Below are 25419 nucleotides of genomic sequence, written 5' to 3' on the forward strand. Positions count from 1 at the left end.
TTTATTAATACAAAGAGATATGGTTTTCATCCTGTATTGCCCCCTCCTATAACCCAACCTAGTGACGTGCTAGGCCACATCATCATTGCTGCGGGACAGGAGTTACGTAGGAGTGAAGGGCAGCAGGCTTCCTACTGAGCGGCACACTGAACCACCATGCATGATTTAGTAACAGCCTGACACTGTTGTCATTTTACTGAAAGTGGCTATTAACTTCTGGTTATTTTAAAGCTGAATGCAGCTTTTTAAACCACCATGCTGGGATCTCAGCTGGGTTCTCCCCATGTCTGCATGGGTTTCCTCCGGGTGCTCCGGTTTCCTCCCACATTCCAAAGACGTACAGGTTAGGAAGTTGTGGACATGCTATGTTGGCACCGGAAGCGTGGCGACACTTGCGGGCTGCCCCCAGAACACTCTATGCAAAAGATGCATTTCACTGTATGTTTCAATATACATGTGACTAATAAAGATATCTATTTTTATCAACTAATTGGCCCTATAACCACTACACTGCTACACAACCTGCTCCCCAACCACCAAGGCATTACTGAGAATCTTGTACAAGTGGGAGGTTGGAAGGTGTAACCACTGGATGAAGTAGTATGAACACCTGGTTTGTGGATGGATAAGTCCTACGCAGATTGAGAGCAACATCTTAAAATCTATTCATCTTCGCCAAGCTACAGAGGGTTCCGAAAAGATCCACAAGGATGTTGCCAGGACTGATGGGCTTGAGTTATAAGGAGAGACTGGCAAGGCTGAGAGGCTGAGAAGGTTTTCCCTGGAGCAAAAGAGGCTGAGGGGTGACCTTATAGAAGTTTAGAACATTGTGAAGGGCATAGATAGGGTAGATAGTCACAATTTTTTTTGCCAGGGTAGGGGAGTCCAAAACTAGAGAATATAGGTTTAAGGTGAGAGGGGAAAGATTTAAAGGAGACCTGAGGGGCAAGTTTTTCCACACAGTGTATGGTGGATAGGAGTAGGAGAGGCGGGTGTAATGACAACATTTAAAAAGCATTTAGACAAGTACACATACTGGAACAGGCAGGTACCTTGGTCAGCATGGACGAGATGGGCCAAAGGGCCTGTTTCCGTGCCATATAACTCTATGACTTGAACATACTTAACAATAAGATTGCCTCTGGTTCTCTTAAGCTGAGGCAACAACTCCTCATAGGACAATTACCACACCGACATCTATCTTCCCCTCCTGCCTTCCACTGCGCTCCTTCTTAGCGAGTACACCTTTCCTCGAGTAAGGGGAATCGTTGTACACCAAACTCCAGGTGTGCTTTCAACCAGACCCCATGTAATTTCAGTAACACTTTGCTCTTGTATTCCAGTCGTACAGGCTAACATATCACCTGGCTCTCTTATTGCCTGCTGTACCTTCAGGTTAATTTTCTGTGATTCACGTACAAGGGAAGCCAGTCCTTCCGAATACCACCTTCCCCTGATCCTGAGTTTTTAAAAGATACTCAGCTCCTATAGTCATAGAGTTGTGCAGCATAGAAACAGGCCCTTTGGCCCACCACGTCTATGGTGACCATCATGCCTGTCTATTCTAATCCCACTTGCCTGCATTGATTCCGCATCCCTCCATGCCCTGCTCATTCAAGTACCTGTCCAGATGCCTCTTAAATGTTGTTATTGTTCCTGCCTCCTCTGGCAGCTCATTCCAGATACCGACTATTCTCTCTGTGAAAAAATTTACCCCTCAGGTTCCCTTTAAACCTCCTCCCTCTCACCTTAAACCTATGCCCTCTAGTTTTAGATACCCCTAGCATGGGAAATAAAGACTGGCTATCTACCCTATCTATGCCTCTCATAATTTTATATACCTTTATCATGTCACATCTCAGCCTCCTTTGCTCCATGGAAGACAGACCCAGCCTATCCAGTCTCTCCTGATAACTCAGGCCCTCCAATTCAGGCAGCATAATTGTGAACCTTTTCTGCTCCCTCTCCAGCTTAAGCACATCCTTCCTGTAGTGTGGCAACCAGAACTGAACACAGTACTCCAAGGGCAGCCTAACCAATGTTTTGGACAACTGTAACATGATGTGCCAACCTTTATATTATATTGCAGACAAAATTCTTCCAGATTATATACATTTGTTACACCCTTTGCATTGTATACTTTAACTACTCTCACTGATACAGGGGCTATTCGAGTTGGGAAAATGAAAAGGAATGTAGTGATGCAATATAGTGAATTATGTTACAGATTCATTTCATCCCTTAGATTATATACAAATGTTAGACCACTGTTATACAGAGCCATTCAATCTGGGGATTGAATAAGAATTCATGATGGGGACAGTATAGGAGGGAATAGATACTGTTCCCTGCAACTTTTAAGAGCTGTGTTGCTCAATGCTACAGTTGACATCTGCTCAGCTCTGAATCCAGATGTTGTGAGAACCAGCACAGGTAGGACAAAGGAGGTTCTGGTGAGGGAGTATGAGCAGCTGAGGTCCTTATTAACAGCAGAACCACAAAGGTGATAACCTCCAGATTACTACTCGAGCCATGTGCAAATGGTGAGTAAGGTGAGTTGAATTTGTACTTCAAGGATTAATGGCCCTTGTACTGGGGAAAGAGAGTTGCTCCAGTGGAAAGGGCTTCATCCAAACGGACTGTGCCAACTGAGTAACTCGGGTCATAACTATGGCTTTAAACTAAATAGTGGTTGCTGGAGGTGGGATTTGAGCGAGGGGGAATTTAGAAAGCTAAAGAATGATAGTGCAATATAGTGAAATGGATAATGACAACCAGAGTCTCTCAGGAAGGGAGGGTACAGCAGACTTCAGTGTACCTCCAGTTAGAGTCAGAGCAGGGAAAATGGTAAAAAGCTTTAACTCAGAGGCCTTTATCTGAAAGCACATGGAATTTGTAACTAGAAGAGTTGTTGGCACAGATAAAAATTAAGGGTATGATCTGGTGACAATTATGGTGCAATGCAACCAAGGCTAGGAATTAAATATTCCACATTTTACTAGAGAGAGGAAACATGGAAAAGGAGGAACAGCCCAGTTCAGAAAGGATAGTTTAAGGGTAGTGTAGGAAAGGAATTTAGTTCAGAAAATCATGACGTAGAATCAGTTCAGGTAGAGCTAAGTAACGACAGGAGTAATACATCAGTGGAAGTTTTATATAAGCCCTCCCCAACAGTAACGGTAGTATAGGGCACAGTATAAATCAGGAGATGTGAGGAGCATGCAACAAGGCCAATACGTTAAAAGTGGGGGACTTATAAATATAAACTTGACAAACCAAATTAGCAGTAATAGTAATGGAGGACCAATTCAGGGAAATGTGTCCTATATAATTTTCTGGAAAAGTATGTTAAGCAACCAACAAGGATCTAGTATTTTGCAATGAAAACAGATCAACTAATAGTTAGGGAGCCTTGAGGGAAGAATGATCACAATCTGATGGAATGTTGTGTTAAGCTTGAAAGCTATTAAGTTCAATCTGAAGCAGAGTTTTAAATCCAAACAAGACAAACTAGGAAGGTATGTGGCACGTTGTAAAAGGTAGGAAAGCAATGGTTAAACACATATCAAATATAGTTAAGTTTGATGATATAACTCGCAACTAATAACAGTGGTTGTTTAGGTCTACAACTTGCTGGCCGTTTCAGACTCTTGAGGATAAATAATGTGACAAACTCTTGGAGGCAAAATAACCTGCTAGAGAGCAAAGTGAACCTACTGCCCAAAAAAAAAAGCCACATTATTTTGCATTAAGAAATAAGAGTTGGAAAAAAAAGACAAAATGTGTTATTTCTTTTGCATTTTGCATACATTTATTGAATTTTTCCCCACCCAAATTCTGTAAGAGCGAATTTTATTCTGTATGTTAGATTTTTGGATAATGATTTGTGAATTCTGTAAGGGTGAATTTCCGTAACTCGAACGGCTGTAATGTGGGGGTCATTTATATCCAGCAATTAATCCCAACCCCACCTCTCTTGCTCCTTCACCAACACTGTGATTGACAATTGACAGAGGAACAAAGCTATTCCCTCTGTAAAAGGAAGCTAAAGACAGTCACAAACTGCATTACCTGATCTTCATTTCTATCCCTCAAGCTGTTACAGACATCCCCTCCCTCTCACTGTATGTGCAGTGGACGCAGATTAATTTACAAGTAACAGGCTTGTCTTCCCTCACATTTTATCCAGCTGTTCTGCTGAAGCCCAAATGCAGCATCAAATCAAGGGTCTGTACATTATATGTAGCCAAGATTGCACAGGACAAAAAGGTTTCTTCACATCCATAACAGGTCTCCGACCTGAAATATTAACTCAGTTTCCCTTCCCATAGATGCTGCCTGACCCGCTGAGTGTTTCCAGCATTTTTTTATTTCAGATTTCCAGCATCTGCAGTTTTAAAAAATGTTCATGATACACAGCTGTTAGCTCTCACATTATAGACACCATGTCATTCACAGCTGTTTGAGATATCACCACTCCTCACAATACACCCATATATACACATACAGCTATAAAGTATTAGTACAGTACAAAGATTTTGTCATGCACTCATTCTCCCTCCTATCATTTCTTGGAGAAATTGTCCATAGTTTAAGCAGATTGGACTTGTACTCTTTAGAATGAGAGATGACTTGATTGAAACATACAGAATTCTTATGGGATTTGAGAGAATGGATGCAGGATATTTTCTATAGCTGGGTATCTTTAACCTAGATCCAGGAGACCCAGTCTCAAAATAAGGGGTTGGCCATTCAGAACAGATAAGGGATTTCTTCGTCTAGTGGGTAGTGAAACTTTGGAACTCTCTGCCCCATGAACGAGTTACTCAGTATGTTCAAGACAGATTTTTGGATATCATGGGAATAAGGTTAAATGCAGGAGAGTGGAGCTGAGGTAAAAGATCAGCCACATTACTGAAAGGTGGAACAGGCACAAGAGACAAATGACCTACTTCTGTTTCTCTGCTGCAGGCGTATGTCCTTCAAGTTATTGCCAAATTTGTCAGCTCCCTCACATTATTCAGTTGTTACTCACACCCTCCCTTTCAGCATGTATGATCCTTACATGCATATCCTCCCTCACATTGCAGAGCTGTTACAGTATTGCTCCATCTAATTACACATTCATTTCCTTCCATTATTTTGCTGCTGTGGTCTCGTCGCCTTCCTCCGTTACATAGGGATGGTACAGACTGGACTTCACATCTCCCACACATCCTCCTTGGTGAGGTACTACACTACAGGAATCAGAATGAGTCAGTCTTCAGCCCGGAGGCCATTCTTTGTGGAAAGCCTAGAAAATGAGTATTGGCAGTCTGTTCAACTGTGTGAACAATGAACTGGATTTGGTTCTCATCTGGTACCTGTTTACAGGCTCTTTCTAGCAAGGGTCACTCAAACAGGAACTAGATTGGAAACCACCTGACAACCTTAGCTCTGTGCACAGTCTAAATGTTTCAGTCCCTCCTGTTGCCCTGGTTGAGCCCAGGTATTGCACTTGGTCCGAGGATCAAAGCTGGGGGATGCATTGGTCTGCACAGTCAACTCCCCAAACTAAAGCTCCATTTCACAGCCAAGTTTACTCCAAGAAACACAAACACCAGCAGTTCATTAGACACTTTGATTTTATTCTGACACAGTTTGTACCTGAATCAGTCTTGCTTAAGTCAAACACAAATTGTGTGTGATTTCATTAACTGATTGTGTTAAGTTATGGGGGGTGCAGTAAAACAAATCAGTCAATCAACCCACAACATCGAGGTGGGCAGGGGGAGAACTGATTCAGAGAACTAGTATTGCATACATAACCCCTCAGGCCCCCTCCTCCATAAATCCTCCTCAAACCTTCCCCACCTTATTCTCTGGGCTACAAGCTGGATCTCTGCACAGGCCAATAGGGAATTGAAAAATATTTCCCTGTCTCAATACCTTGGCTTAAATGGGTAGATCAAGTCTTAAACAGAACGTGCAAGTTTTGGAATACAAACAGATACGTAATGTGTGTATTATCTGCAGACCAGAATAAACAGAGTGTGGCCAGTTGGAACAGGGCTCAAGGATCCCTGTTAAACCTCCCACCTCAACAGGCACATTCAATACTTGACCAAAGGAAAAGGCATGTGCTTGCCCGTGAGAGAGGGGAGTGTGTCTAGATGCCTTACAGTGAAGATTCCGTACCTGACACATGCACTGGGAAGTGGAATGTAATCTGAAGTATGGGGGTATAAGCAATATGATTTTAGTGTGATACCATCAATTGTCCTCTGGATGTTTTAAAGAAAGTGCCTTCCAAGGATCAATTCTGTTCAGGGTTCTACCCTACTGTTAAGCAAATGGAGAGCTGCTGTATGGGGGAGGGGTGGTAATGAAGGCTGTTTGCAGCATATCTCACAGAGCTGCCCGTACAAGCAGAACGATGTCTCCTAAATTATACATCAAATCTCTCAACAGATCCATTCCACTGGATGGAAAAACTAGTCTGGCCGCCTACCAGGGATGAAAGGCAACACCAAGGGTGGCAACTGAGAGGACAGCAGGTTCAAATGAGCAGCAGTATTTACTGCACATGCTCCAGATTTTAACATTCATATAAAACACATCATTTAAAAGACTGTGTATTTTCCTTTTGCTCATAACACAAGGGGAAAGGAGACAAACCAGAGATGAAAAAGGGGAACAGATACTTTTCTTTGTAGGTCAGAATGAGAGAGAACAAAGCAAGAGTGGAGAGCAGACAGAATGCTAGAGAAAGGGGGTTGAGTGCCAGAGGGTCCAGGGATGGGTACAATAGAGAGGGATTGAGGAGAAACAACAGGGAGAGAAGCTCCTGTACCAGAACCTGTGCACAACTAGAGCTAAAGCAGTGACACAGTGCTGACTTTGCACACCAGGAGCTTTAAAAAGGTGACACAGTACAGCCTATACACAACTGGAGCCTTACTGTGCAGTTGGGCTCTTTTAACTGCCTCTTCTCGATAGCATGCAGGAGAGGTTAGGAACCTGTGGGGCAATCTGCAGAAATCAACCTATGATAAAGTATGTCTAAATGCTCAGCAGCAGCACCGTGTCAGGGAATAACCCTTCATGGATTGGTAGTTACTGAGTCCTGCTGGTCCTGCCCCCTAGCACTTTACAAATACTTGTGAACAGCCTGGGAGTTTCCAATCAGAGTTGGAAAATGCACAGTGGATTTGTCAGTATGTGAAAGGGAGAGACCACTAGCACATCAGACCTCAATAAACGCTCAGTGGGATGCATTCAGAAGCATCTCCCAGCTGTCGGAGGGAACAGCACCACCACTGGACAGCGACACTTGTAGTTGTAGGAAGGAAGGAGGCACGGAGGGGGGCACAGGGCAAATGATGCTTCTGTTCTCAAGGGCAACTGGCGAACACCTCTGCAAATTAAACACATGGACTTCAGAATGTTTACCTTTCAGCACTGGAAACTAGTAAAAATTCACACGCATACAATCTCTCCATAAAATTACTATTCATCACTCAACTGGATTCTCACCAGCCTCTGTCGGGTTAGTAAAAGATAGCAGTTTCTGTTTGGTTTTTTTCCTTTTTTTTGTACATATTTACAAGTTCATCTATAAAAAAATAGCACATTCAAAAAAAAACAAACAAAGATTCTGTGCTCTCCTGGTAAACATTATGTACACATCATTCAGAGGAAAAAGATTTTCCATGATTTTGCTTATTAGGCTTCTTAAACTTTAAACCCTTACACATGAAAGTTATGTGACACCCCACCACCCCTCCCGCTCAATACAATCACGCCCCCTCCCTCCCACCCGCCACCCACACCACCAACGGCATTATGCTGGTGGTTACCGGCCCCCAGCTGAAGGAGGCTGAACCAGACCCCTGCCGCCCTTCTTGCCAGGCGATGGAGAAGGCGTGCTAGTGTCGGTTGGGGTTTGTGGTGTTCCTGGGACGCTGTTTGACAGGCTGTGGGGGGAGCCCATGGGGGAGGTGCTCATCATTCCAAACGTGCTGCTGCTAGTCGGCCGGGAGAGAGGTGACTGTCCTGGGCCACTACTTGCCATACCTGGAGAGCAAAGAAGAAACAGGGGAATGTTCAATACAGTCTGAAACAACCAGAATTTGCAAATCTTCAATCTCCCCAACACTTCACTCACCAAAATGAGTAAGTGTCAATGCTAAAAATCTCTTCCTTGGTGGGTGTAGTACTAGTGAGCGACAGCGTAGATCTCCACCTCCAGGGTAGGTACAGAGTGAAGCTTCCCTTGCACTGAGCGTTAAAGCACAAGCCAATTACAGAGTAAAGTTCCCTCTACCCTGCACAATCACTCCCAGCGTAGGTACAAAACAGCTTATACTTAGACTGATGCTTCTGCTGCACTGTCCCTTTAAACACTCCCAGGCCAGGTACGACACAGATTTGATAGAGTAATGCTTCCTATATGCTTTCCCATTAAGCACTCCGGGTGGGTACAACACAGGTTAGTGATACAGCTCCCTCTACAGAGTGCCATCAATTATGACAGAAAAAGGAGTAGAAATAAATACTGATGGATTGGGTGGAGAAACATTAAAATAGATCTTTTGTACTGAATCACCTTGTATAAATACTTTGTAATATTTCAGCAGTCTAGCTAATTTGAAATGGAACCTTTACTGGCAGCATAAAGCAAAAATACTGTGCAAGCTTAGAATGAACTTGAAACCAGGACAGAGAATGGAAGATCTCCTACAGGTAGTCTCCCAATATGAATTTCTATTGGTTGTTACAGGTGCACAGACTAAAATAGCAAGTGCTTAATTTTGGCCCTGACATTAATAACACACCACTGCATTCAATCTCACCTTCAAGAAAGGAAATAAATGAACACCATTTTAAAATAGGAGCATCAGCTACCTTGATTCAGTCTGCCATCCATATACATGGACAATAGCCATTTAACAATCTGTAACTTCAAGTAAAGCAATCAAAGAATTTGGAAGATGGAATTGACTACCACTGGCTATTCCTTGTTAAACAAGACTCCAGATATGATCAGGTCCAACTTTTCAAAATATCTTGATTGGCTGGAATTCAGACAATGGGAATCCAGCTGTCAATAATGGAAAGACTAGTGCAGAAAGGGAACAAGTTAACCCATAAACCAAGACTGTCAGAGGATGAAATAGACATCACAAGCTCATAATAGAGGACAACAGTACAGTAGCATACATGCAATAGTTTCACCAGCTTTATTGGTGATTGAATTTTATGTTTGGAGTACACACTGACACAAGTTCCAGTGCTGCTCAGCACCTCGAGTGTTGCCCAGAGAACCTCAATGTTACTGTCTATAGTGCACTGCAGGTTCCTGTGCTGGCTTGACAACAAGGATAGTATTATCCACTAAACCTTAATGTTATTTCACTCTGACGGTTACATGTTTGTTTTGGATCAGCAAGGCAGATAGGCCAGATTTAAGTTACTGCCTATAAGATTCAGATTAAAGTCTGTTTGAGAAAGTAAGCAACATTGTTATTATTTTCTGTATCAAGAGTAATGTTGTATTGTTGAAACAATTTACAGTTCATTTGCCCCTTATGAAGGTTTGCTGGGTCTGAACCAGTTTTGATAGACAAGAATATTAATCCTATTTTTGAAGAACCATGTGATGAATTCCACTAGGTGCACAGAGCAAGGGCTCTTTGTTGGGATTCTTTAGCCCTTCTTCAGTTTACCTTGATATTGGGCAGTAAAGGGATCATTGGGGATTGAGGTCAGATGTCAGGAGTGTTCTTGACTTCAGAAAATAGGTACGACAGTTATCGTTGTATATTATGAATCATCGCTGTCACAGTTTTTGACGATTGAGGTAAACATGGCATGGAAGCAGCTTACTCCAGGTAACAGTGCCAGCCCCTGAAAATAATTTAATCACGGGGCGTGAAATCAGTACCACTGGATCAACTTGACATGTATTTACTCCTGAGAGTATGGCCATTGAGCAAAGACTGTTGTTGTCTTGTCATTATGGGCATTGGCGACCAACACTGTGATAAGCCATTACAAATGTGCTTGCTCCCACCTGTTCAAGGTTGATGATATATGGAGTTATTAAAAGGGAGAGCATGGTTTCACTGAGCCCAGACACACATATACAATGCTCCTATTAAGTGTTCAGCCTGTACCTTACCTTTGGACACACTGTACCCATACGCTGCATATGCGGCAGCTGAAGCTGCTGCTGCTCCTGCCCTGGCTCCTGCCATCGCTGCTGCACTACCAGCCGTGGACTTCCTCCCTCGATTTTTCCCCGAACCCTTTGATGTAGTCCCGGATCCTTTTGGACGTCCTCTGCCCCTGCCTGAAGGGCCCATGTTGGAACCAGACCTGTCTTGCGAAACACCTGCAAAAGTAAATACATTAATTCATCACTAACCACAGTAACCAATTTAGTCCAGGATTCTAACACGATGGCTTGCTGAACAGGCATACCACCTACATTAAGGATCAGCAGCACTGGTCACAAGGCATCCAATACTGTGCAGAATCAGAAGCCAATTTCAGTCTACAATGGATGGTGGAAAAGGCTCTTGCTTTTGGTTTTTCCACATTAACCCATCCTCTATTTATTCAATGGTAGTGTCTGCCCCACTCACCCAGTCTCTCCCAGCCAATACACTGGCATATACAGTACCACACTCAAATACACAGGCATTTGTATAGAATTACCAGCAGGATATGAGAAAACAATTCACCAAGTGTTGAGGGGAAGATTACAAGTTGACACTTTGGACTGATATCACAGCTGAATTGTTCTCCTGCCTCCCACTAATCCCCAGCTGCTAATTCTATTTATAATCACAAGCTTGAGTGGTACAACAAAACAAACAGGAAACTGCACAATTAAACAGAAAGGGTGACGATCATTGCCTTGGGTGACTCAAAGTCACGCAACACCACCAGGTTTTAGTTCAAGGTTACAAAATTACCAGTTCGTTGCAACCGGTTACATTTCCAGCTGGACATTTGGTTGGAGGATAGGTTATAGGACACAGTGAGAGATGCCTCAATGCCATACCATTCATGTGGTCCGAAGTTGAGCCTGCAACGGAGACTGGAGAATTGGTTGCTCTAGATTGAGAGGCTGATGTTGGGTCATCCACAATCACAAGGTCACTGCTGCTTTCATCAGGTGCAATTGATCCCGTATGCTGTTCACTACTCATGGATATCTATGGGAAATGGAGATCATAGGTTACACTGGCAGCCTGCATTTTTGGACCAATGCATTGTGCACAACTAAATCCCCACCAACCACCACATGCAACTGAAAATCCATGCCTTATTTCTTAAGAGTTCCTGCACACCACCATTTACACTGAGCAGCCAAATGGGGAGATACATGTTGTGCCAGTAGGACAGAAATAAGTGTGTCCATCACAAGGAATTTGAAAAGTCAAGTAATAATGGAAAAAGAGCAGAGCAAATAACATTGGCATTCCAGTGCCAAATTCCATACAGAGGCCCTTTACAGATGAGACAAAAAATACTTATCCAAATTGGTCTAATTTCTCAATCTTCTGCCACAATGCATCAGCTTGAAGACCATTTCCAATAAAAGGTTGCAAGTGCCAGGTGAAATAGTGGTGAAACAATTCCACTTCTATGTCAGCAGCAACCAACCCTGTATTACAGTTTGCTAACTTCACATTCCATGCTCAGATGGCTTGCTTGGATTTCCTAGCTATCCCTCCAGTGAAGACCTAAAGAAAGTGGTGGCAACCATGACTGTAAGGCCAGGGTGTAGAATACAGACCTGACCCAAGTTAACAACATGTGAAGCAACGAATTCCTTTACTGCATTCCCTTCCATCTTTCCCTTGTTAATTTTAATGTCAAATGTTGTGTTTCACTCATTCACCTCTTCCTAATTCTTTGACTAATCCCAGATTGTCTGATTACGGACCATGGTTTTAAGTGAATACAGAGTTTTAAGATTCTACGCTCTTTCCTGAAGATATTCATTTTATATGGCTTCTATAATTAACTGTAGAAGTTTGGTTCCTTAAATATCCTTTGACTTGGTATATTTGTGGAAGAGACTTTTCTTTCAGACTTCTCTCACAGAACATCCCATCCTATCTTGCTGCATTGTTCCCACGAGAAGAATTTGAGACCCAGTTGAGGTGGGGGTTGTTTTGCAAAGGATTAGTTTTTTTAAAATCCCTATTTGCATTTAATCCCTAGTTGCATCACCCATTACCGTTACTACAATTACCCGTTCCCCTCCCCCCACCCCCCAACTGGTCCTAATCAGGCTTCGTGATCATCCCAGAATTCAACTGCTCTTTTTTTTACAGAAACCCCTTTTTAGAAACCTCCCCACCTGTTTACTCATTTAACGATGCCTTTAGTCATATTTAAATTTTGTTTCATAATATGCTTGTGAGGCACCTTGAAACAAGTTTGGCCATATTAAAGATCCTATAAAGTTGTTATTATTGTGGTGGAGGTTTGCTCCAGCTTTGGAAAGCTTGGTTGTAAGTGCTTCAATACCTCACTGTAAGGGCTGGGCATGGCTGAGTCCACACTAATGAAAGACTCCTCTCCGTCTGCTGACATGTTTCCTGAGGACATGTTGGAGTTATCAGCAGATGCTAATGAGGGTGTTAGCATACTCCAGCCGTCTTTCCTCCTCTTTATCGCATTCTCACCATCCTCCTTCTTCTTCTGTTGAAAACAAACAATGCATCAAAAATTGCATTGACCAGACACACCCAGTTATTTTAGCAGTGCACTACACCCATGAGTTGGTTAAACACTCAAGACTTCCCCATGACATTACTAAAATTCTGAGAATAAAAAAAACAATCTGCTGGAGGAACTCAGTAGGTCAGACAGCATCTGCAGAGGCAAATAGACAGTTGATGTTATCGGTCAAGACCCTTCATATGGACTGACACAGATTTCAAGACCTTGTCAGCTGTAGGATAAAGGTGAAGCCAAGTTCACCGATTCAGATTTAGCACTGGACACAGCTGCAAATACAATTCACATCCAGAATGTCTATTCCAAATTTCCCTGAACCATTGAACAGTGGCTGCTAACTAATCGGCATCCTGTAGCTTGGATGCTAGGAGTCTGCAGGTGAAGTGGAGAAAATACATGATCAGGGAGTTCAGATGCAATTCAGCCAACACTTAGAAGTCATACATTTTATCCCTGGATCCACATTTGTAAATGGAAGCACAAATGCAAACCTGCCCGCAACCCACCCACCCCTTGCTGCAATTACCTTTGGGCTGCATTATTAATGGGATCTATCCCAGGATACTGAAGGAGGCAAGATAGGAGACTGCTGGGCTTTGACAGAGATCTTTGTATCCTCTTTAGTCATTGGCTATTCTCCAGTCTTCTAGGACTTTGCCTATGGTGTTTAAGGGCAATTGAAATAATCCAGAAAATTATAGGCCGCTGAGCCTTGCATCAACAGTAAGGACATTATCTGGAGATTCTTAGGGACAGGATTTACTTGCATTTGGAAAGGCATGGACATCAGGGATAGTCAGCATGGCTTTCTGTGGGGGAAGTCATGTGAGAGTTTTCTTTGAGCAGGTGATGAAGATGATTGGTGAGGGTAGGCAGTGGATGTTGTCTGATTAGCTAGTTTGCAGATAGTGAGCAAGGTTGTTAGAGAATACAGCAGGATACAGATCAGTTGCAAATGTGGAGAGAGAAATGGCACATGGCGTTCAATCCAGACAAGGTGAGGTAATGCATTTTGGGAGGTCAAATGCAAGAGCAAAGTATAAACTGCAGGACTCATTGGAGCAATGATGTACAGAGGGACCATGGGGTCACAAGATCACAAGACAAGGGAGCAGAAGTAGGCCATTCGGCCCATCGAGTCTGCTCCAAAGAAAAGGGGAAAAAGAAAAAAAGAAATGGGGGGGGGGGAGTGGGATGGGGGAAGTCTGCTCCATGAGCAAAACAAACTATTCTAACCCCAATTTCTGGCCTTATCCCCATATCCCTTGATACCTTAACTAATTAGGTATCCGTCTATCTCCTCCTTAAACACCTCCAATGATCTGGCCTCCACTGCTGAATTCCATAAATTCACTACCCACTGGCTAAAGAAATTTCTCATCTGTTTTAGACCTGCACCTTCTAATTCTAAGATTGTGCCCTCTGGTCCTGGACTCACCTACCAAGGGAAACAGCTTGGCCACATCTACTCTGTCCAGTCCTTTCAACATTTTAAATGTTCCTATGAGGTCCCCTCTCATTCTTCTGTACTCCAGTGAGTACAGTCCAAGAGCCGACAAACGCTCATCACATGTAAGCCCTTTCATTCCGGGAATCATCCTCATAAATCTCCTCTGAACCCTCTCCAACATCAGCGCATCCTTCCTAAGATATGGGGCCCAAAACTGTACACAGTATTCCAAATGAGGCCTCACTAGTGCCCCGTAGAGCCTCATCAACACTTCCTTACTTTTATACACTATACCTCTCGAAATGAATGCCAACATAGCATTCACTTTCCTTACCACCGATCCGACCTGTGGTTAACCTTTAGGGTATCCTGGACAAATACCCCCAAGTCCCTTTGTACTTCTGTACTTTGAATTTTCTCCCCCTTCTAGATAATAATCTGCCCGTTTATTTGTGTTTCCAAAGTGTACAACTGCACATTTCTCAACATCGAATTTCATCTGCCATTTCCTTGCCCATTCTCCTAAACTATCTAGGTCTCTCTGCCACCTTCCTGTCTCCTCAATACTCCCTACTCCTGGTGTCATCTGCAAACTTAGCCACAAAACCATTTACTCCATCATCCAAATCGTTAATGTACAGGGTAAAAAGAAGCGGCCCCAACACTGACCCCTGCGGAACACCACTAGTAACCGGTAGCCAACCAGAACAGGATCCTTTTATTCCCACCCTGTGCTTTCTGCCAACCAGCCAATGCTCCACCCGTTCTGTTATCCTACCTGTAATTCCATGACCTCTCATCTTATTAATCAGTCTCTTGTGCAGCACCTTGTCGAAGGCCTTTTGAAAGTCTAAATACACAACATCTACCGCCTCTCCCTAATCCACCCTGCCTGAGATTTCTTCAAAGCGCTCCAAAAGGTTGGTCAGGCAGGATCTTCCCTTCATGAAACCATGTTGGCTTGGACCTATCTTGCCTTGCACCTCTAGGTATTCCATAACCTCATCCTTGAGGATCGATTCTAATAACTTTCCCACCACCAACGTCAGACTAATAGGTCTGTAATTTCCTTCATGCTGCCTTCCACCTTTCTCATACAGCGGAACTACATTTGTGACCCTCCAGTCCTCTGGAACCATGCCAGAGTCTATCGATTCCTGGAAAATTAATCACAAATGCCTCCACTATCTCTAAGGCCACCTCTTTCAGAACCCAGGGATGCACCTCATCCAGTCTGGGAGGCTTTTCAGTCTTTAGTCCATTTAGCTTCCCTAGCACCTCCTCCCTAGTAATCTTAACTGAACTCAGTTCCATTCCTTGAGACCCCTGACTATCCGGTATATTGCTGACGTCTGCCACAGTGAAGACCAATGCAAAATACTCATTTAGTTCTTCTGCCATCTCTTTATCATCCATTATAATCTCTCCTGCACTGTTATCGATTGGTCCTATATCAACCCGTGTCTCTCTTTTACTCCTTATATATTTAAAAAAACTCTTAGTATCCTTTCGAATGTTATCTGCCAACTTCCTTTCATAATTCATCTTTTCTTTCCTAACGACCTTCTTAGTTTCTTTCTGCAGGTTTTTAAAAGTTTCCCAGTTTTCTGTTTTCCCACTAATTTTTGCTTCCTTGTATGCCCTCCCTTTTGCTTTCATTTTAGCCTTCACCTCTCTCGTTATCCACATTTGTGCCTTTTTTCCATTCAAAACCTTCTTTCTTGGAATATATCTATCCTGCATTTTCCTTATTTCTTGTAGAAATTCCATCCATTTCTGCTCTGCCGTCCCTCCAGCTAGCTTACTCTTCCAATCAATTTGGGCCAGCTCCTCTCTCATGCCACTGTAATTGCCTTTGTTCCACTGAAATATCGATACACAAGTTATCAGCTTCTCCTTCTCAAATTTGAAACTGAGCTCAATCATATTGTGATCACTAGTTCCTAATGGTTCCTTTACCTTTAGTTCCCTAATCACCTCCGGTTCGTTACACAGCACCCAATCCAAAACAGCCGATCCCCTGGTGGGCTCATCAACAAGTTGCTCCAAAAAGCTGTCCCGTAGACATTCCACAAATTCACTCTCCTGAGATCTACTGCCTTGCTGGATTTCCCAGTCCACCTTCATGTTAAAATCCCCCATAATTATCTTAACGTTGTCACAGCTTTCTATTTCTAACTGCAACTTATAGTCCACTTCCTGACTGCTATTAGGGGGCCTATATATAACTGCTACTATTGTCCTTTTACCCTTGCTATTTCTTAGCTCCACCCATAAGGATTCTACCTCTTCTGACCCAATGTCCTTCCTTTCTATTGATTTTACATCATTACTAACCATCATGGCCATACCACCCCTTCTGCCTACCCGCCTATCCTTCCTATACACTGTGTACCCCTGGACATACCCAAGTCCATAGCTGCCTGAAAATGCAACACAAGCAGAGGGGAGTAAAGGCAGCATACGCATGCTTGCTTTCATTGGTCGGGGCATTGAGTATAAAAGTTGGCAAGTCATGTTGCAGATGTATAAAACTTTGGTTAGGCCACATTTGGGGTATTGTGTGCAGTTCTGGTCACTGCATTACAGGAAGGATGTGGAGGCTTTGGAGAGGGTACAGAAGAGGTTCATCAGGATGCTGCCTGGATTAGAGAGCATTAGCTAAGAGGAGAGATTGGAGAAACAGATCGTTTTCTCTGGAGTGTAAGAGGCTGAGGGGTGATCTGACAGAAATATATTAAATTATGAGAGGCAAAGTTGGAGGAGATGGTCAGTCTTTTTCCCCCAGGGTGGAATTGTTAAATACAAGAGGGCAGAGGTTTAAGGTGAGAGGAGGAAAGTTTAAAGGAGATGTACTCCTCCCACAGAGAGTGATAGGTTGTGCTGCCAGGGAAAGTGATAGAAGCAGATATGACAGCAACGTTTAAGAAGCATTTAGACAGACACATGAGCAGGCAGGGAATGGAGGGATATGGACCTTGTGCAGACAGATGGGATTAGTTTAGATTAACGTTATGGACATCGCAGTCATTGTGCTTTACTGTTCTGTGTTCTAATAGTGCAATGTGCAGCAAAGTGAAATTCACCAAGGTAAGCATTATTGCTCCTAACTGTATAAGAGAATATATATTGAAAATGTTGGCAGGAAGGCACCACCTGTGAAGTTCTCTGAAGACCATATCCCTCTGCTTCCTCACCCCCCCACCACCTCCCCCAAGTGCTCATTCTGCCCTGGGAGGAGAGAAACACTGAAGGAGTACCCTATCTGCCTTGGGTGTGTTCAGTAGGGCAGCACGTGGAGGCTTTATTTCTCTATAGTACTTGCATGGCATCTGACCCAAACTTGATGCTGACACTTGGTACTTGAAATCCTGCAGTACTTACATCCTTCACAGATAACTACAATATTATTAAATCACAATGGATCCAAATCCTTTTGGCAAAGTCAGCATTCACTGTCAGTCCCTAACTATGTCTTGGACTGAATAGCATTTTAGTGAGGAGTCAATCACATTTTTGTGGGACTAGACTAGGTAGGTATGGCAGATTTTCTTCCCAGAAGGGCACCAGTGAATTGATGGGTTTTTAGGACATAGTAATTTATTGGTCGTGATTACTAATAACCATCTCCCAGGTACCATGGTGGGATTCAAGCATATCCCTGGATCAACAATCAACCATCATATTACCATATCCCAAAGAGGAAACTCCAATTTACTCTTGTTTAAGTGAAATATTTACAGGGCACTAGGGGAATTAAGTGGGGAGGTTTGGAGAAGTATCTTTTCTTTCCGCCATTTACGCAAAGATGGACTGAGTAGGGGCACAAGGGAGACGAGGGGCACACATGTTACAATGAGTGCAAGACTGTGTGCACGCACATGGGTGTGATAGTATATGATTGTGAGAGTGTGTGTGTATTGCACAACTGATCTTACAATGTTTAGTTCCTTTAAGGGCAAGTGTATTGCATGTATATACATATTAAATTCTGGGGCAATGAATGTGTGAACATGTGGTGAGTAATAGATCTGTGAAGTGGTTTGTTCTTTCTATAATCCATGAAATGAACCTGTGCTGAAGTGAGCTGGCATGGATGTGACACTCAGTTTTATTAATGTTGGCAATCTGATCAGTAGCAGTGATGAATAAATCATTGTCAGGAGATTACAGACATCATTACTGCATATACAGCTGCACAGGCTACAGACCAAGCTCAGGATAAACACTACTGCCCCAGAAAGGAGCCTGTGTGGCACTGGTAAGAGGAGACAGGGAATATATGTTTGATGGTGTGTGGCAGGGGAAGGGATGGTGGTAACATCAGGTTATAAGATGGAACCAACTATTCTAGAGGGTAAGTGTTGCAGACTGACTAATTATGGCAGGGATGTCTTGTGACAGTCTCAGTGGAGCCACGATTCACTGACCCATGTTATCTACAGACCAAACTACACAAGTTCCAGGTTTTGAAAAACTGTTGTTCTCTGCTGCAGCAGGAAGAGTAATTGAACTCAGACCCACTGCAGAGCATAAAGGATGAGCGATGGATATATCAAGCAGAGGAAGATAGAAGGCTGAGGGGAGAGAGTGGGAAATAAATACAGTTTTGGATTGCTTGAACTGTAGACACCTTGGACCAAATTACCATGGAGAGAACAGAGGGGCTGAGTCTCACTAATGAACAATGAGATAAGGAAGCTAACTTCTTTTTGAAATTTCTAGGCAATTTCCAAAGAAATTCTTAATAACTTCACTAAAAGAACCAATCTTCCCACAATTTTAAAGGTGTGACATGAAGCAAAAATGACCTTGTCCTGACATAGTCCCTGATCCTGGCTCAGTATGCTTCACATCCAATGGACAATTTCTGGAGGAGTTGTTTTACACACAGTGGCTGGTTAAAATATAAATGATCGGAAGGCAACATTCCCAGAGTCAAAGAATCCTTAGCAAGTACTTGAACAACACCAGAGCCTTATGTTAACTTCCCATCCGAATGACAGCAATTCAGGATGCTGTACTACCTCAGCATCACGTGGAGATAGAGGGGAAATGTTTAATCTGTGTCACTAGAGAACTGCTCAACATAGTTTGTCTCTCATGGTAATAAATGGAGGAAATATTTCCACTTCCCAGGCTAAAGGAAATAAGTCAGTACACACTCACCAGATCTCATTCACTGCCTTGGCAACAGCTGACTGCTATTTAACTGGGATGTTGATTAGATGAAGAACAAAGGCACGAAAGTGCTTGAAACTACAGCAAAAGCAAATCACAGACCACTCTGTATCGTGGCTCCATGCTTTCTACAAAACTAACCACAAATCTGAAAATTTCCTGCTGTGTGCTGGCTACATTCAAATCTAATGTGGGACCTACTTACAATTGGGAAGTGTGCATGCAGAAGAGAAATGCAAGGACAGGATTAGAGGGGAAGAGGAGAAACGCAAAATATAAACCAAAACATTCACCATTGCCTCCTTTCCCTGAAGTGTAGGAGACAGAGGGGTGACCTTATAGAGGTTTATAACATCATGAGGGGCATAGATAAGGTTAATGGTCACAATCTTTTTCCCAGGGTAGGAGAGTCTAAAACTAGAGAGCAGATTTAAGAGCCAAGAGGTGAAATATTTAAAAGGGGACCTGTGGGTGAGCTTTTCTACAGAGGGTGATGGGTATATAGAATAAGCTGCCAGAGGAAGTGGTAGAGGTGGGTACAACGACAATGTTTAAAAGACATCTGGACAGGTACACGGATAGGAAAATGGGCCAAAAGCAGGCAAATAGGACTAGCAGGTAGACAACTTGGTCGCCATTGATGATTTGGGCTGAAGGGCCTGTTTCCATACTGTATAATTCTATAACTCTAATCAACTTCTTGTTGATGATACCAGCTTACTGCATTTTGGCACTTAAACCATGTTCCAGTACTTTGGATATTTCTTATCTAGGGTCAGTGTGCTCCATCTGGTGCTCAAACCTTGAATTGCTAAGGGCAACCCATTAGCCACATCCGAAGCACACTATATCTTCAGCCTTCTGCACGATCTATATGGGGGAGGCAAAAATCTGCCCTTCCCTCGAAGGTGGCCTGGTTGTGCGAGTCTGTTTTACAAGGTCGCAACAGCTCTCAGGATAGAGTTGGCCATTTTGGACTGAGAAGAGGAGAGACATAGCTGGGAAGTTAGCATGTCTGTTGATAGTTCAGTCTCCAGCCTCTGATCTGCCCAGGTCCTTGAACCTGCACATACAGGGCAAGTGCACTTGCAATTTGAAGCCAGTGGTCTAAAAGGTCTTAGTTCCTATGCATTCCTATGCATGCTTCAGAATCATCAATCCCAGACGAATGTGGATACTCAGTCAGAATATATTCAAAGTGAGAGTGCCTATCTAAATGTCTCTTAAACACCATTATCACGTCTTCTTCCACCGCCACCCCATTTCACACACTTGCTATTCTTTCATTCACATTTCTTTCTCAAACACCATTCCCTTTTCACAAGTCCATGCTGACTCTGGCAAAACCTATTATTATTTTATTTAAATGGTGCCCCACTACCATTTTGTAAGTAAAAGATCCCAGCATTTTGAGGTCTGTAGATCCCTGCTTTCTCTCCACACCCTGTTCCCCGCGCTCCCCCACCCCCCCACCTTAAATTGCAGGATTACATTTGCTACCTAGTAATCTGTGGGAACAATTCTGAAATTTGTGGATCTTTGGAACACAGCAACCAGCGAGTCTGAATTGATACCTCTGTCAAAGCCCTGGTATTCAGGTCATCAGGTTCTAGCCCATTTATCAGCTTTTAGTCCCATTAATTTTTTCAGTACTTTTATTCTAATTTCTTTCAGCTCTGACTGGGCCAGGTGTCCTTCACATTGTAATCCTGCTCTTATTGCCTTGAACTCTCTGGCTTTCTAACTGTCCCCTCATCTCAACCCACCCAACCCCACCCCCAATTTTTTAAAATTTAAAGCCTCACCTACAGCTCGTTATTAAATTTGCTAGGGCACTGGATACACACCAGTTTCAAGTGAAGCCCTGTGTCAGTATGTCACAAATAGAAATCCTGTTATCCCACTCTCTGATTTTATTGACCCCATGCCAGTTCATGTTTGACTTGTTCATATTCCTTCAGCAGAACCACCTCCTTTGTTCTACATCATCAGTTCCCACATGGAACACATCAGATGGATCTTCCCCTTTCCATTCAGCTCGTCTCCAGCCAAGAAAATGTCCTTAACCCCAGCAACAGGCAGGCACTGGAGTCTTCAGTACCCTCATTCATGACCACTGAGAGCAGTCAGTCTGCTGTCAGCCCTAACTAGTAGTCAGGGCTGATTCAGCAGTCAGCCCCGACTCGTCTTGCCCCATTATTAAGATGCTGGTTTTCATTCCTTAACTTGCATGGCCTCCTGCATCATGGCACTTTGATTAGTTTTCTCATTCACCCTGCAGTTTCCAATCATCTGCACAGGCTGTGGGAGCAGAGTCTACTTCAATTGATCTCCATACCTGCCTCATCTACGGACATACCCTGCTGCTTCTCTTGACTGATCATCTCTGCAGTAATCAAAGGGATGTGACTGCCTACCGGAACAAAGTGCCCTTGTAACTCTTCCTCTCGCCAATGCATCAGTGTCTGAATATCAGACTCCAGTTCTTCAAGCTCTGAGCTGAATTTCCCCAAGATGCAGACAAATGGTGTAGATGTAGTCTACATCAGTTCCCACAAACTACAACTGCAATATATCACCATATCCGCATTAAAATTTAATATATTTCTTTAATTAATTTAAAATAATTAATTCTTTAAGTACAAAACTGTACCATTGACCTTGCCTCATCAAAACCCACACTTTAAAGGAAGTGCCAGCGGACACTGTGCACTGTACCTTATACATCCTGTGCATAAGAACCCATTGAAATATATTTCCAGATATCACAAGTTCTGGGTCAGCTGATAGTAACTTCAGTTAACCATTTCTACTTGGTACCTAATTATGTGGGAAATTGGCACATTAAGTACCACTTTCTCACCAGTGCTAATAAAAATTACAAGGTTAAGAAAATCTAACAGTAAAACTGCATCAGTTGGGAAGATAATTTTACCTTTTCTGCATATTTTTCTCGTTTCCTTTTTCGATCTTTCACTTTATTTGATTCTTCTTGTATCCGCTTTTCTTCTTGTCGCAGACGCACTTCCCAGTAAGAAAGACAGAAAGAATCAATCAACCAACTAACCCAATCTGATACCCAGCAAACCCAATGTCAGTCATTGTAAGACAGTACATTTCATAGATTGATACAGTGTGGAAATGGGCCTTTCAGCCCACCAAGTCTGTGCCACCAACCTTCACCCATTTACACTAATCCCATTTTATTCTCCCCATATTCAATCTTTTCTTTTGTTCACCACCCACTGGCCCTCACTCCAAAGACACTGGGACATTTCTCATTGCATGTGTGTGAACTTAAACTGTATGGAGCACAATGCAGTATATGTGCATGTAACAAACACATGCGTGTCAGAAGGTTGTGGGATAGGATGACCAGTTATCCTGATGACACTGGAATAATCTGATGCTTGGAGCTTTGTCCTGATATCTGATCAAATTACTGCTTTTAGTAACAAGTTTTCACATTTGCTATTTGGTCATGTAGAATGACCAGAGTATATGAATATTTCACTACAGTTTCCAGTTCAGTGAGGTGCTCCATGTAATACAACTGCAAGCATGCTTATGGTGCAATGGAGAGTGGCATGTACATGCTGAACCACTACTTCTACATTAGAACGGTCATACTGACTAGTTAGACACAGGGTAGTCTATGAGACACTGCCAATAATCAAAGCCCATGCGTGCAACTCTCCCACACCAACTGCTGTCATGATAGGTGCCAGGTGGGGATGCTCTTAGCCTGTTCTCCAGTGATTTAAAAAATGCTATAGAATGTCATAAAGATAGTGGTAATTAATGGCAAACATTTACAGACACATGAAATAATTCTCAACAAATATGAATTACACTGATAAATAAAAAAACTCCACAGGAAAAGTGAACTCTCCATGGATTGGAACTGTTGTAGGAATTGATCACCAAGAAGGAGAAAAAGATAACACTATGTAAAAATAAACATGGTGGCAAAAAAAACGCAGATCCCTTATAGAGGATTACACAGGATACACAAAAACATACCTGCGAGGAAATATGCCATCCTTACTCCATCTAATTCCCACCCCACAAATGTAGTTGACTCTTAAAGGTCCTCCAAAATGGCTTAGCAAGCCACTCAGTTACCAAAATTGATTTGAGTGACTTTGCCATGCCCAGTTCGATGGTTGGTGGTTTATCCAGTTTTATCTTTTTTGTTTCAACATAGCACTAATAATAATAAAGTAAACTGCTAGACTACTTCGGAGGGCACAAGTATTAACCGCATTGCTGCATATCTGGAGTGACACATTGGCAGACGAGGTAAGGACTCAGATTTCCTCTTCTGAATTACATTAGGTGAATGAGATGAGTTTTAAATTAATCTGGCAGTTTTGTGGGGTCATCATGTTGCAGCTGTGCAAAGCACTGGCCAGACTGTGTACAGTTATGGTCGCCAACTACAGGAAGGATGATAGCAAACAGAGTGCAGAAGAGAATCAGCAGGATGTTGCTTGGAATGGAGGGCTGTAATTGTAAGGAGAGACTGGATAGCCTGGAACATAGGAGGCTGAGGGGTGACATTATAGAGGTTTATAAAATTATGAGGGGCACAGGTAAGATGGATAGTCAGAATTTTTTCCCCAGGGCAGGGCAGTCTAGAACCAGAGGTCACATGTAAAAAGTGAGAGGGGGGAAATTAAAGGAGATCTGATGGATTATTTTTTCCCCCCCACAGAGGGTGGTGAATATTTGGAATGAGCTGCCAGAGGTGAAGTAGAGGCAGATACAATTACAACACTTAAAAGGACTGAAAGTGAGTAGAGGGATACAGGCATAATGCAGGCAAATGGGATTAGCGCAGATAGGCATCATGGTCGGCACAGATGACGTAGCCCATAAGGGCCCATTTCTGTGCTGTATTTTCTGTGATTCTATCATTACTAAGACTGGCTGTTTTCTTTAAATTCCACATTATTAGCTCCATAGCTGCCATGATGGGATTTTAACTTACATCCTGGGTTACTACTCCGGTAACTTAATCACTGCACCACTGCTATTTGAAAGCCATCACATGAAATCTATTAAAGGATAAAAAGTGAAAATAGACAAATATTGACTAGAAGTGCAAAACGTTGGCATCCAATATTGTGACAGGGCATTTAGAAAAAATCATATGATTGAGCAGAGTAGAACAATTATAATTCGGTATTATGAAGTGAGTCTTATTTGAAAAAAAATAGGACCTTTTGAAGATGTAACTAGCAGGATAAGTGAGGGGAAGCAATGAATGAAGTACAAATAGATTTTCAAAAAGCATTTAAGCCATCACACAAGAGACTGCCAGATAGAATGCAATAGACCGTTACATAAATGCCTGTGGGTAAAATATCAGCTTAGAGGATTGGTTAAAATGCAAAAAAATAAGAATAAACTGGACTTTTTCATGTTGGCATCAGTTACTGGTGGGATGGCACCTTTATGACACCCCAGCTAATCTTAATTCTATCAATGACAGATGAAAACACAGATCAAAGGTTGCCACTGATACAAAAATAGGCATGAAAGCAAGATGATACAGAGTTTGCAAAGTGATGAACAGATTAAGTATGTGAACAAATTAAGTGTGTGGGCAAGGAGCCATTTGGACCAAAACGTGAGAAAATGAGGCAAATTTTTTTTTTGTTAAACAGACACATGAGAAACTTGTAAATGCAGGTGCACAGAGAGAATTTGATATCCTGGTTCATGAGATGCCAAAGGTAAACATGCAGGTGGAGCAAACAGTTGTGCTGGTGTGTTGGTCTTTATAGTAACAGGATTGGAGCAGGAAAGTAAGGGAGTCTTGCTGAAATTGTACACAACTTTGGGCTGAGACCAGATTTGGAGTATGTGCAGTTTTGGTTTCTGCATGCGAGAAGGGGTATACTTGATCAGGAGTCAAATGCAGTTTACAATGCATACATGTACTTATGCATATGACAATAAACTCAACTTTGACATGCCTGAGGCAAGGAGGCTACCCAACAGAGTTGGAGGAAAACTGGCCTATGCTCACTGGAGTTGAG

The 25419-nt window shown here is 42.7% G+C and overlaps 1 protein-coding gene across 2 annotated transcripts in view; it reads right to left on the reverse strand.

Annotated features, from left to right (window-relative positions):
- Positions 1-7823: 7823 nt before the first annotated feature.
- Positions 7824-25419, reverse strand: part of ino80 (INO80 complex ATPase subunit) — a 160273-nt gene continuing 142677 nt past the window's right edge. For both annotated transcript variants that reach the window (XM_052013345.1, XM_052013335.1), the window contains exons 32-36: positions 22308-22396; positions 12529-12702; positions 11051-11204; positions 10163-10375; positions 7824-8055 (exon numbers count right to left, since the gene is read on the reverse strand). In XM_052013345.1, coding sequence (XP_051869305.1) covers positions 7835-8055; positions 10163-10375; positions 11051-11204; positions 12529-12702; positions 22308-22396 — 851 coding nt within the window. In that variant the 3' untranslated portion in view covers positions 7824-7834. The remainder of the gene's footprint in view (positions 8056-10162; positions 10376-11050; positions 11205-12528; positions 12703-22307; positions 22397-25419) is intronic.

This window comes from Pristis pectinata, chromosome 1 (genome assembly GCF_009764475.1).
Source record: "Pristis pectinata isolate sPriPec2 chromosome 1, sPriPec2.1.pri, whole genome shotgun sequence".
Taxonomy (NCBI): Eukaryota; Metazoa; Chordata; class Chondrichthyes; order Rhinopristiformes; family Pristidae; genus Pristis; species Pristis pectinata.